Here is a 13951-nt window from a genome sequence, read left to right on the forward strand (position 1 = left end):
CATATGTATGGCTTCTGGTATGTGTATGGCACTTGAGTGAGAAACCCACAAGTAGTACAACTGTAGTGAAATGGACACTGATAGTCTAAAGAGAGAATAAAACAGTTTATTCTGTAGTACATATAGTTCATATCAAATGTAGGGCAGCTGTCACAGGTAGTAACATATATGGATGATACCCCAGACTCATGGATACATGTAATACCCAGTCATGATTCTCTTGTATTTGGACACACAACAAAATAGAGCACAAATATGGCTCAAAGCCCTGCACACACCAGGAAAAACAAAGAATATATCATTTGAAAATAAAATGTTAGGCAAGTTAAAGTACACCAACAAGATGCGTGCATACCGTATAAACCTTCATAATTAGACTTTTGACACCCAAAAGATTTCTTATCTCTAGGCAAAAAACTCGCTCAGCTGTGCTCAAGCAAGCTATAGAGAAATAAGCCCATTCTTTATCAGCTCCTAGTATATGGCAGTTAACAAAATTGTCTTCACTTCTGAGCTGCACATGATTTTGAACCTTGCTTTGATACTGTCTATCACTTGTGATATGTCCTATGTACGTGGCATGACATCACAGAAGTGGTGGAAGACTGAAACGGTTCACATGATCATTTTGGTTATGTCCACTCACACACTCACTATCCGTGTTTAGATTATTCTGATTATTCCCCATTGTGCTAGGTATTAGAGTTTTGAGCCGTTGCTTCAGTTTTTGTAAGAGTTTCTCTGGTATTTAATTACTGGAGTATAAATGATCTTTGAAAGACATTGAGCTCAAAGCGGCCTACAGCCTAACCAGTATTTACTAAACTTACCTAAGGCCACAAAAAAATATTTTCTTGGTTATTGGACATAAAGTAAAAAATCAGCCAGTGGATTACATGAAAAGGGAGGGATAAAAAGAAAACTAATGACGAATATACATGTAGTGTGCTAACTCTTTGTGTACAAAGGCACAAGCGTTTCCTTTCCGACTCTTTTCATGGTTACAGATTTTCTTTATCATTATGTTTTTAAAATATGAGAACCAACAAGTTAAATTGGCGTGGCCTAAACGGTCCCTGGAAGACTTTGCGAGCAGCCTACAGCGCGGTGTCGTACTGCTGTACATCGGAGTACGGTGGCGGGGGTGTGGAGGGGTCGGAGTCGATACTGAGTCCCCGCGCCAGCTTGTCCTTTGGTCGTAGCTGGTGGTACTGGAGCTGTGGAGTGGTCACCTCTTGCCACCGCTGCAAGGTAGAATAGAAGGTGAGAAAGTTGGGATTGTGAATTTTAATTTGCTTAGAGTGAAGTTACTGCAACAGGTGTGTGTATAAACTGTATCCTGAAGCTTGGCAAAGTTGAACATTGAACATTGAGTGTTTCATTTGTCTCTTGAATCTCTTTGATGATATTAAAGTATATCTACATGTATGCTGAGTGTGAGAATGATGCAAATGGAAACATACTGCATTTTTTTTAGCTCTTTCAGTTAAAGGTAACCCAGAAAACACGGCATTAACATTATCACATAGCCAATTGAAATGGACACCAACAGTGCTAAAAAGTTGAAGTTCCATGCATCATTCCTAGTGTGCATTATTGACCAATCATTAATGCACAGTTCCCATGATTAAGCCAATAGGTTGGTCCTGGCTAAATGATAAACACCAATCACTATTGTCCCTCACCTCCCGGAATGTTCCCTTGGCCTGGCAGATCTTGACGACGGCGGTGACGGGGACACACAGGATGGCGACCACCACCATGCACCAGCCGATACTCTCCGCCCAGGTCGGGAAGTAGTATGTCGCCGTGAAGTGCTTAAACTCCATCGGAGACCACGTCACGCACATGAACAGGAAAATGCCCTGGTGGAGAAAACGGAGACAGAAGTAAAGTCAGTGTTGTCAATGAAGGTTAGACATCCAGGTTAACATTAAAGATACAAAAGAAATCAAGCAACTGGATAAATTATCACAACAGTTGGACATTTCAGATAGCATCCACATCTTTTATCAGGTTTGTGACAGTCACTGGGAATGAATGACTAGGATTCAGTCAGTGATGAAGAAGATGATGTGTGGAATATCCAACTGTTAACAGATTTCTCCAATTGTTCAATTTACTGTATTTTGTATCAATGCATATTTGTGATGATAAAAAGTTTGTTATTAGCTGATAAGGCCACACCAATTTAATTTGTTGTTTCTCGAATTCACCTCTTCATTTTTTCCTGATTTGCAAAAAAAAAAATTTCAGAATCAACTGCAAAATGCTCATATTTTGCCCTTAACAGTTGAAAACAGTCCTTTTCTTCCTAGTCGTTACAGTTATTCCATCTTTCAATGCAGTGGTATCATTAGAAGTTCAAAATTCATTGTTTAAATTTTGAACCAGCCTTTTGTGTTGACTTCATACCTCCTATCGTAGCATTTGGGGCTATAATAGGATGCCTAGATCTGTTTTTATTTTTATTTTTTTTCGCCCTGTCGCTTCATATTTTTCCTGAAAAAATCCGAGAACCAACAAATTAAATTGGTGTGGCCTAAACAGCAGCATTTTGTTTTAGTCACCCTTTATTCGTCTTAATTAACTTTTCAAAGTATTTAGCCTGATTAAAGTTACAGTGGCAGTAGACTTACCACAGCAATAAGAGGAGTGAGGACAGTCCAGCAGATTTTGAACCATGGCAGAGGCTTGTACCCAATCATCAGTTCAATACTGTCATAGAAACGGTTCACTCCTGAAAACAAGGGAGATGGTTAAAAAACAATCTTTATTTGTCAACATAACTATCTAATGCACATTTGCTGCTTAAGGCAACATCAGCAAGGAGAAGGTTAAAGGTCAACTTCAACTTTTTTCTGAGGAAAACATTGAATTCTCCATGCACTGCAAGCACTTATTGCCATCATGCCAAAACATAAGATAGATATTTTATTAGAAACATTGCTGTTTTTCTCACCAAAGATCCAGGCGATGGCCACACACTCGAAGAAGGACATGAAGAGAAGGGAGATGCCGCTGGCAGAGTAGTAGTCGAAGATCTGGAAGACGTAGATACCTCCCTGGGAAACACAAACACATGTACAGGTGAGAGTTACAAAATATATCGATATATTATCATTGTGAAGACAAGTTAATTTATCATTTGCAAGGCAAGGCAAAGCAACACTGGACAAAGTGTATCATGATTATTGCTCCGCTCATCTTTTAAATTTGAATTTGAATTTCAGGTCAAAATCTTCAGCAGTGGTTCCAAGCAATAAGAATTAAAATTGAATGTAAGTGGAACAAAGGTGACATAGATTCATTTCCTTAGGTCTTAGTCAAGGTCTTTTATCATGTAAGCTGATGTTTTGGTTCAGCATCATTCTCTCAAATCAGAGATCAAATAAACTAAAGCTGTACCCCAGTACATACATTTGTGACCATGGTGAGTCCTAACAGGAAGTTGAATATGCAGAGTCCGGCGATGAAGAGCTCTCGGTTGTATCCTCGGCGCAGGTACGGGATCATGTCAACCACAGCGGTCACAAAACCCTCCACACCTACGAACTGTCAAAACAGTAAAACAGTTCAACTTGTTAAATCTACATGGATCCTAATTAGTCTGTGCACATTTGACATTCTCATTTGACCAGAAAATATTGTCTAGTGGTACATTTATGTTATCTAAAATTCTAAAGCAGCACCTGTGTATAGTAAATCTTAGGACTGTAAGAAACAATGTCCTTGACTGACCCTGTAAGGCCATTATACCTGGAAGATGGCAGATCTACTGGAATAGCTTTTGATGAAATCCCCTTACCTGACTGTCCAGTCCGACCAGAATGATCATGAAGAAGAAGAGACATGACCACAGCGGAGCGAGGGGCATCAGCGACAGCGCTCGCGGGTACGCGATGAACACCAGACCCGGACCTGCGGAGAGGTAAGGTTTACTATTTAGTATATTTTACAGCCATAGATACTACTGTGAAATGCTAGTGTTGCTTTTGTGTTAACTTTTTTCGCAAACTCATCACATCCTTTGTCTTACTACACTGTACTACAGTATTGTTTCAAATGCAAACTAAACATACAGCATGCACCTCCTATCCCCTCCTAACACAATATCAAGTCCCCACAAACTTGATGTACCATACCTGAAGCTGCCACGTCCTTGATGTGGAGCCCCTGTTCCTTGGCCATGAAGCCTAGCACCGAGAACACCACCAGGCCGGAGTACAGACTGGTGAAGCTGTTCACTGTGGCAATCAGGATGCTCTGTCTGCACATGGGAATAAACAACACAACAAATATTAACATCTCTTTTGGGCCATCACAAAGACTTTAAGAAATGGTCGTACTGCTTTTTCTGCTCAGCACTCAGCACTTACATGTAAGCATAATAGTACGGACAGCCCTATGTTCCAACAACCTTACTTTTGCTTCAGCTTTCAAATCCTGGTAGCTGTCTACTGGAAAGAGTTGATTTCTTCTTCTTGTCAATGAGATTTAATTGAGAGATTTCTTTCTTGTTATTTTACATACTGTACATTTATCTTTCATCTTACAAAAGTAACTTTTCTTAAAAATATTTCCCAGAAATTCCCACAGTAAGCTACGTACTTGTAGGAGTCGTTGTGGAACTTGTTGTAGCTGCCCAGCGCTGTCATGCAGCCCAGGCCAATGGCATAGGAGAAGAAAATCTGTGTGCCTGCATCGATCCACACCTGGAACACAAACAACAATACCTTCAATTTCCTGGCATAAAAAATGACAATTATCATATTAGCACAAATTCAAAATCTATACATGGTATCTCTGTAACTACACAAGTTATGGCATAGAAAAGTTTGCCTTTTCCCTGCTGCTTCAAACCCTGTAGCCAGTGGAAATTTGGAACCAAAAAGCAACTTTAGCAGGGCAAATTCTAAGGGTGCAACAAGACAGGAGTTTTATGAATAACTTCCCTTTAACGTTACATGCATTCCTGGTTCTGTCCATGGTGCTGAAAGTACTTCTTATAACATACACCCCCTCTAACGTTGCAATGGTTCTGTCCATGGTACTGAGAGTGATTTTTATGGCCTATACACCCTCTTAAACTGCACAATGGTTCTGTCCTTGGTGCTGAAAATACTTCTACTTTACCCCCTCCTAATGGTTCTGTCCATGGTGCTAGAAGTGTTTCCCCTAACATAAGTCCTTCTCAGGTCATCTTTAGGTTGCCCCCCACTATGAGGACAGGTGAGTTCCCCACCTTGTGGTCCTTCAGTTTCTCCCAGTCTGGGTTCAGGTAGAAGAAGAGCCCGTCAGCAGCGCCCTCTAGTGTGACGCCCCGGATCAGCAGGACAGTCAGCATCACATATGGGAAGGTAGCCGTGAAGTAAACCACCTAGGGAAGGGAATATAGAAAGCGACATTAAGTTGTCAGTCACGTGCATTAGGAGAACAACCACACTTTGATCTCCTTATACTGTTTATCTGTTTATCTATCTAACTGAAGCAGGGGTATTAGGCCGCTTGAGTAACAATGTAAGAGCCAGGATTTGAACCTCAAATCTTCCGGTCCACAAGAATGGTTGCTATATAGCTAGTCCTCCAATATCTTCAAACTTTTATAGACTCTGAATCTGACCAAGACGTACCTTGCCAGTGGACTTGACCCCCTTGAAGACGCAGAAGTAGACGACGATCCAGACACAGAGAAGACACACGGCCAGCTCCCACTGCACCTCCCCAAGGTCCTCCACTCCCTCTGACATGTTCAGCACTTTGTTCCTACAGAAAAAAAGTGGCTTATGAGACAGGATTCTTCATGCTTGTGTCAGTGGGATGAAATAATCTATGGGGTCCCAAAAAGTGACCACAATAGCCAGTTTAAACTAATATATATGAAGGCAAACACATACTTCATAGAGCACCTAGTCTGTTTCTTCCTAAACCAATGTCCCATGCAGAAATTGCACATTCTACAATCATAGAATCATTTTTACAAAACTCACTCCCAGAACTCGACGACAGGAGATATCTGTGTGATGTTGGTGGTGTTGGAGGCTGTCATGTTGCCATCCAGGGTCATGTTGGTCATGTTGGCAGCACTGCCGGTGTCTGGCTTGGTGAAGTTGGTGGTACAGCTGGAGACACAAACAGATCCACATTGAGCCAAGCATGGGGAAATGCTGCATTTAACACTGGAAAAACGTTTTAAAATCTTCATCAAATGAACTTGAATAATGCTTTTTATAGCATAACTGTAACTGTACAATGCAGTTCCTTACTACTCTGTGTTCCATGGGTTATCACAGTGTGACCAGGGCAGTACTGATGTGAAGGAGCGACCGAAGAAGTAGGCTGCCCAGTTCAGGATGATGATGTAATAGATGTTCAGGAGGAAGCAGATCACGGTGGTCGCAAACCCGATGCCTGGAACACAGTCAGGGTTAAAATGGGGAAAAGATGTGCAGTTTTACCTCCATGAAATCTAAAACCAAGACTAGAAAGGTAACATTTGCAAAGCAAATGCATAATGTTTACCTTCGCACATGGTCTGCTCTCACTGTTAATTCTTACTCAAACACATTCACATATATGCTGACAGGAGTCTAAATCCCTCCTACTTTAAAATTGCAACATTATGTAACCCAACACCAGTTACCATGGTGAAAGACCATGTCAGACGTCAGTGTTTGGAACAGAAGAAGAGGAAATGTAGCAAAAACAATGTTTTCTTTTGGTAAACATAAGAATAAGTGTCACCTGATGAAGTACATGTATGTAAAACTGTGTCAGTCAATGAAGTCAATGAATCTCACCTTGGAATATGGGGCATATCTTCCAACAGCCAATGCCGCCCTGGCTCATGAACTGGCCCAGGAAGATCTCCAGGAAGAACACAGGAACGCCCCCTGCCACCAGGCAGATGAAGTACGGGATCAGGAACGCTCCTGGGGGGGGGGGCGGCAGACAGACAGATGTCATGAACTTCTCAGTGTTTTAAGTTTACAGTTGAAACAATTCTATAGTACAGGAATAGTTATTGACCCACCAGAAAACTTGACAGACAAACAGACATTATTAGCAAGACAAACATGACAATTGGCTGGTTTGAAATGGTCAAGATTGACTTTTTCAGACAGCTTTATTTACATTGGACATTTACTGTATACCTGGTGTTGTTGACATGTTATTTACTTCATGACTATGCACACCACACTGTACACGTACAGCACACATCCAGACTTTATCTGATTGTACAAACAACAAAGGAAACACCCCCACCCCAGGTTGAAGGACGCTGGTGGTGCTACCTGTTGTTTGTACATGTCCAGGTGACAGGTGGTTTTGCTATGCATGGCTGAGAGAAAAGGTCATGACCCCACACCATAAAACTGGGACAGGCAAACTGAGATCAAAGAGTCAGTGAGAATGCCCAAGGTGAATTGTCTGTATTTGCGAGTTTTCCTGATCTGTCCCTAACCTTTTTATGGCTTATTCCTTGGGTCAAGGCCTAATCTAAAAAAAAAAAAAGATCATAAATCTGACTTTAGATTCTGACTTTTTTGTGGTTTTTATCTGTTGCCATGTAAGGAGTCATTTTTTTAAATCTTAGAACCAACAAACTTGATTCTTGTGGCCTTAAAAAGCTCCATCTGTGATGAAGTAAGACGGTGCTGAACTTGACTGTCCCTGATTTGTTGTTTTCTTTGAAGACATCCATATTTGGAAGTATGCCAGGACAGATGGGGTTGATTAACCCTGGAGGTGACTGTGACCTTGACCCTCCCCTGTAACCTAACCCTGTAGGCAGTTCTGCCAAGTTGCAAAAGGGGCTACCTCAGCTGGGTGAAGGTTAACAAGATACTGCATTTCTGCTGTAAATGTCAGGAAGTCAGGAAGGTCACATCCTGTCTTCTTGTTTTGTATCTTTGTCATGCAAGCTTTCTTTACTCATTTAGGTGTTGTTCTCTCAAGCAATGGCTACTTGTCCTTCTTGGCACAGTCAAAACAAGATATCAGGTAGTGCTGGCATTCTCCTGCTGGGGATAGGGAGAAGCAAGGCAGGACAATGGCCTTGTCAGTCTTTTAGGGTACAAACAAACATGGCCGCATGCTTTTAAGAAGGTTGTGCTCAAAGTGCTGAAAGATCTTGAACACAATTCTACCAAGAAGTTTGAGTTGGACCAAAATGTGTTTGTTTATGTTGACTGAATGTATTAGATCAAGTGATATTTAATATAAGCTACTCACAATATTGCTTGTACAATTTTAATACCTTTGTCATTCCATCAATTTAAGTTCTGTCCTTGTTTGAAGAGGTCTCTCATATCATAACAAGTGAATAAATATTTATCAAGTTAAGAGTAAACAAGGGAAGACCTCTCATCTGCTGATTTGATAGACCCAGGGGGTACTTACATGTCAGAGGAGATGTAATCTGATCTTTACACTTGTCACCATGAGGACATCACTACAGATTCAAGTCATAGGAGATGATAGCAAAAATACCAGGGTATCATTGAAATTACCAGCAATTATATATAGCCAGCCCATTGAATATCCTAGTCTTGTCGTGTTCTATCTATATCCAATTATGTTGATGAATGAATAGATAAGAAATGAACTGGTATCTATTTCAAATTCATACCATTTCAGCACTAGGTAGTGTGCCTAAGCACCACAACTGACCATAACTGGGTCTAATATGCAGTGCATGAATTATGGAGGACACACAATAAGATCATACAAAATTTAATGAAGACATCCCAAATACATGTACTGCTAACGTTATGTTCACTGCTAAGAACATCTGCATTGATGATACTAGTAGTAGTATTATGGACTTTGGGATTTCATGCCCTGTTCAATGCCACAACAATAATCCAATCTTTTGTTTGTCAGATTTTTTAAAGAAAATGCTGAACTTGGAAATCCACTAGGAGTCTGTACCTTGGTACACATAGTTCTAGGGAGGGAATGTATTATCATAATGCAAGTTTTCCTGATGCAGCTCCCATTTTTATCCTGATAAAATATCAGAGAACCAAAGAAATAAGATGATGTGGCCTGAATGTCCAGCATTCCTGCACAGTTGTACAGACAGCTGAACCTCACTAGGTCAGGTTGGACCCTTTCCAAAACATTGACAGCATGCCAAGGGTGTATTGAGTGTCTGCAGTCACTAATATTATCCACTGGCACCAAGAACAGACACAGCCTGCTGGTATTGATAAACACTACTTTAAATGGCTACTGGATATCAGGGATATCCAGTAACAACTGCTTCCATTTTTTTTCTTCAAGTTCATGTACAAGTACACACTGTTAAACCAGAAAAACTACCAACAAACCAAAATTGGCAAAATAGTCACACTGACTATATACAGAACTTTTAGTTTGTAGAAAGTGTTACTGGTATATAAAACATAAAAAGTTCAAGAAGCAGAAAAAAAATCCAGAAGGAAACATGGTAATCTTGAGTGGTATGAGCCTATGAGGTATTATTGGAAGTTACTAATTATAGAATTTGTGCAAACTTTCATGATTGCGCCTTCCACCCCTTTGAACTCTCCACAATGGAAGAGTCCTAGGACTCCTACCAGTACCTATGTGTCAACATTCTATTGTTCACCTTGTTTACCTGTCATCAAAGGAGCTCACACCTGAGTCAGCCATATTGTACATTTGAAGGTTAGATACACAAAACGGCCACCCTAAACCTGAAGTAATTTTGGTGTTGGTTTTACACAGAGAAATTTCATGCTGAAAACCATAGTGATTTGTCCCTGCGCTGCTCTTTGGGTGATATAACGTTACTAGAAGCTGGTTACCGGTTCTTATAGGGACCAGCCTGCCTTTTGTGGTAGTACAACTCGCCACCGTTTAGCCAACAAGTAGGACGTGGTTTTAAGTACATAAAAGATACTAAATGGAAGTAGTTTAGTATCCAAGGTAGCTGCGACTATATCGATCCACAACACTGCATTGCGGCAAAATGCCCCTCAAAAAGTACTATTCTACGTTTGATCAAGGAGCTTTCATCACACTAGGGGATAGTATTAATAGGTGGCCTGAAAACATTTGTAAGACTTTCCAGAGTAATGATCGCATCGTTTGCAAGCGTCCCAATAGCAGTATTCAAACGCATTTCGTCCAACGTAAACGTTTGTAACATTAGACTTGCTCATTTGCAGTGCATGAAAGCATTAGGCCATAGGAGACAAAGCCGAAGTAAACAAATTAACTAACGGGCATGAGAGAAACTCGCATGGTTGAACTTTTCCCAAGGCAGGGCCAGGGTCACTTGTGGGGAATAGAAACAAGCTACGCTGTGTGATTGAAGGCCGCTTCATTAGAAACCGAAAAGCAGTGTACCTCGGAAGGATTCAAGCATGCCGTCGGCGTCCTTGGGTTCAATATCAAAGTATGCTGTAGCAAATACTTGTGACGAAGTGCACATACATTTTGTAGGTACGTGAAGGGTGGGGTCGTTTTATCGTAATAAACGTGACGGTTTTGTTTGTTTGTTTTATTAGTGTCTCCGGGTTTTAAAAGCGTGCCATGCCAGTGACTGAGCTTTTATCACACGTAATATCGCTCCGTTGCTGCCAGTATTGTGTCAGTTGAAGCATGTTGCGACAGTTGCTAGCATAGCTGCTACATTCATGATTCCTGCCACAGCCGCGCCTGAACTGAATAACGTACGTAGCAGCTGCATCAACGATGTAGCGAATGCTGTGATTCTCAGAGTAGAGCCTTTTCGGAAATCATGCAGTGCTAGCGATGAGAAAGTAATAGCTATTTAATGGAGCTGGTTTTAAACTTGGACTTTGCTCTAACACACTTTGCCCTTCCCACACCCCTCAGCAGTGTTACGTGCGGGAGTAAGCGTTACCGTCTCGCCTTACTCAGGTGTACATTAATGTTAGATGACGTCTTACCTCCGCCGTTCCTGTAGCACAGGTAGGGAAACCGCCACACGTTCCCCAAGCCGACGGCGAAGCCGACACACGACAGGATGAAATCCACCTTGTGTCCCCATGTCGGCCGCTCCGATCCTTCTTGTTTCTCCGGCGTTCCCCCGGAGGCGGCGTTGCCCACAGTCATGTCGACCCCTTCAGGGTGACGGGCGTAGCTTTCCTCTTTTCCCGCCATTCTCGCGCGGCTAGAAAATGTCCCAAAACACCTTGATAGACGGTATCTTGAAGAATTTCATGTAAGAACCGGGGGTGCGACCGGCGGCTGCCGTTTGGAAGCAGCCGATCCTGGAGCGCTCAGAAATAGCGTGGAGCTCAGCTAACAGCCGTTATGCGATCCCGCGAACATGAGCCGGCTCACCCCTCGCTGTGGGGTATGACGTCACAGAGGTTGTGTGAGTTCATGTTTTATGGCGGCTTGCCAAGCTACGCTGTGATTGGCAAGTCCAACCTTGAGGACGATTCGTTCATAGCAGCTGTGGAAGGAGATATGCATGTCTTCATATCCCAAGGGCGTAAAGTTTGCCTTTATGTACCTATGTGGATGTGTAACGTTATGAGTCCGTCTGTATGTAACGTTAGTATTTACGTTACGTACATTTACAAAGTGACGTAACGTATATGCCAATGTGTGTGAGTCTGCCAATGTGTATCTATGTATGGGAATGAATGTGTGTATGTTTGTGTGTCACGGTGCATGTGTATGTGTGTGTGTGCGCGCGCACGCGCGTGTCTGTGTGTTAGTGTGTGCGTGTGCGTGTGACGGCGTGTGCGCTTGTGTAATTCAAAGCAAACACTTCAAGGAGGCCCGCATGCAATTTGGGTAGTGATCACGAGTTACAAATAATTCCGGGTGGTGATTTCGAATTACGTTAAATTTTCATTTGATTACGAGTAATTTTAGCGACATGCTCAATCTCCTCCCAAGGGCAGAGAGAGGGACGTCAGGTCGGTGTTTGCGCTGCACCGCTCCCGAGCTGCCTACAGGGGGCGTCCCGACAACGCTACACGTCCACCATGAATTCAGAGGGACTGCCAAATTCAAATACATCATGCCATGAAACATGACCACCTAGGGGCTGAACGTTTCCGTTTGGCTGGTAATTTTTAGAAGCTTGAACGTGACAAAATTAAAGCACCTTACATGGAGGAGGAGGCCATGTGTGAGGTAATAACATGCAACTACTATCTAGATCTAGATCTAACCTGTTTGTTCACTCAGATGAGTCACTGTTGAACCATGAACTTTGAAATGTCTGACATGGGAGGGGCCATGAAATTTCAGCCCGATCAACATCATAGCTTGCTCATGAATGAAGCCTTTCGAACGTAACCCAGACGTTGAAACATCCAGAAGCATTCAGCGAGATCTCGAGAGAAGGCCTCTGTCGACGTCACTAGTTCAGTTCAGTTCAGTTTACTAGCATGTACACAGAAATTGCGACATGGAATTTGTTGAAAGTTACAAGGATAGTATAAAATGCAATAAAAGAACGAAAACCTCTCTTAATCTTCTATTTTTAGAGTTAGCAGCCACTAGCCTGGGTGCCATTTTCCGCCCGCTCCCTAATGTCGCTGGACACCCAGGCTATAATCAGTATCACATAGGCGTTTCCCCGACGTGACATGTACTATGGGTGATAAAAGTGTAGCTAGGTAGTGTGGTAAACCTTACTTAGTGATTTAGAAGTTGTATAGTAAATAAATACTCACCTGTGAGGCAGAAATCTAACAGCAATCTTAGAGATACACAGTTCGCATTTCAGTGCTGATCCGCCACAGAATCATTATACATGTAAAAATGAAGTAGAACTTGTCTTTCTACTTCAGCCAGGTGTAGGTCATACCAATGAATTGTCAAAGCGTCTCCTCTGACATGGAAGTGGTTTTGAGCAAATACAATGTAACTTGCCCTTGAGTGAAGCATACAGTGTGTTGTGATTTTCGATGGTGGAGATTTGTATTTCGTGCATCATATGCATGATATTTTGGTCAACAACTGTTTGGTAGAGGGACAATTATATATCAGATGTAGTTCTGCGTTCTTTTAATGCCATTGTCGTAATAAGTTATTAAGGAGATGAATGCTGTAGTCATGGCATAGATATCTGTATTTTTTAACCACATTTCTAAACTTACCTGTTCCTGATACCATGGCGTCGCCAAAAAAGTTCATTCACAAAGAATGGTATCTTCATAGAGAACGAACGCGATAAAATTTGGCATGTTGGTAGTTTTAGAAGAGGGTTAAACACCTTAGCCTGACCCGCAGTTGTTTTTTTTTTTATCATAATTACCTCCGCCGTTCCGGTAGCACACATAAGGAAACCGCCAGAAGTTTCCCAGGCCCACGGTAGCGCCGACCAACACCAGGACACCGTCCGCTCTGGAGCCCCACGTCGGGCGCTCATCGGTCTCTTCCTGCTCTTCGTCCATCATTCTGTTGTTCCTCTTAGGGTCGAAAAAAACCGTGGCCTCCATAGGGTCCCTGACAAAATAACGATCGAGTATTTAAGCCAAGGCAAACTAACTAGGAAAAGAAATACCCATGGACGTACTAGTATATCTGACCGCCGTTTGACCCCCCCCCTCGGTGCAGAAATACGAGGCGATTATAAAACCGAAACTTCTGGCAGAAAACTTAAGGTTTCTGGGTTTTGGTTAGAACCTCACCAAATCCTTGCGAATAAACTAGTCTAAAGCAGTCCAATACAGTTTTAAGTAAAGACGACTTCCTCTTAAAATCATACATTTCACTCTTTTTTTTCATTTTATCTTGTTAATATGTAAGGAATGATTGACCTCTTTAATAAGAGAAATAGTTTTGAGACCCCAAGCGTTGTTGTCTGCTCCTCGTGACGGTTGATACTCCTATACTGTACCGAAGAAACGAATTGTATCCAACTTAAGAATTTTTTGCTTTTAATTAATTTGTTTTCTGACCAAAATCCATCTTTCAAGAAAAAAGGAAAACAAAAGGAGAATTGCAA

The 13951-nt window shown here is 41.9% G+C and overlaps 1 protein-coding gene across 2 annotated transcripts; it reads right to left on the reverse strand.

The window, feature by feature from the left end:
* Positions 1-86: 86 nt before the first annotated feature.
* LOC109477430 (sodium- and chloride-dependent creatine transporter 1-like) lies at positions 87-13418 on the reverse strand. 2 transcript variants are annotated; one of them, XM_019778696.1, is made up of 14 exons: positions 13259-13418; positions 6801-6932; positions 6267-6411; positions 5991-6122; positions 5634-5766; positions 5246-5380; positions 4612-4715; positions 4146-4270; positions 3809-3921; positions 3421-3555; positions 2963-3065; positions 2640-2740; positions 1686-1865; positions 87-1244 (listed from the first exon to the last, which is right to left on the reverse strand). In XM_019778696.1, exons 1-14 carry the CDS (start codon positions 13398-13400, stop codon positions 1098-1100), a joined length of 1827 nt encoding a protein of 608 aa, XP_019634255.1. In that variant the 5' UTR covers positions 13401-13418; the 3' UTR covers positions 87-1097. The 2 variants fall into 2 exon arrangements, with proteins under 2 accessions (XP_019634255.1, XP_019634254.1); XM_019778695.1 differs by lacking the exon at positions 13259-13418 and adding an exon at positions 10926-11344.
* Positions 13419-13951: the final 533 nt, after the last annotated feature.

The sequence above is a fragment of the Branchiostoma belcheri genome, unplaced genomic scaffold (assembly GCF_001625305.1).
Source record: "Branchiostoma belcheri isolate BF01 breed outbred unplaced genomic scaffold, Haploidv18h27 scaffold4, whole genome shotgun sequence".
Taxonomy (NCBI): Eukaryota; Metazoa; Chordata; class Leptocardii; order Amphioxiformes; family Branchiostomatidae; genus Branchiostoma; species Branchiostoma belcheri.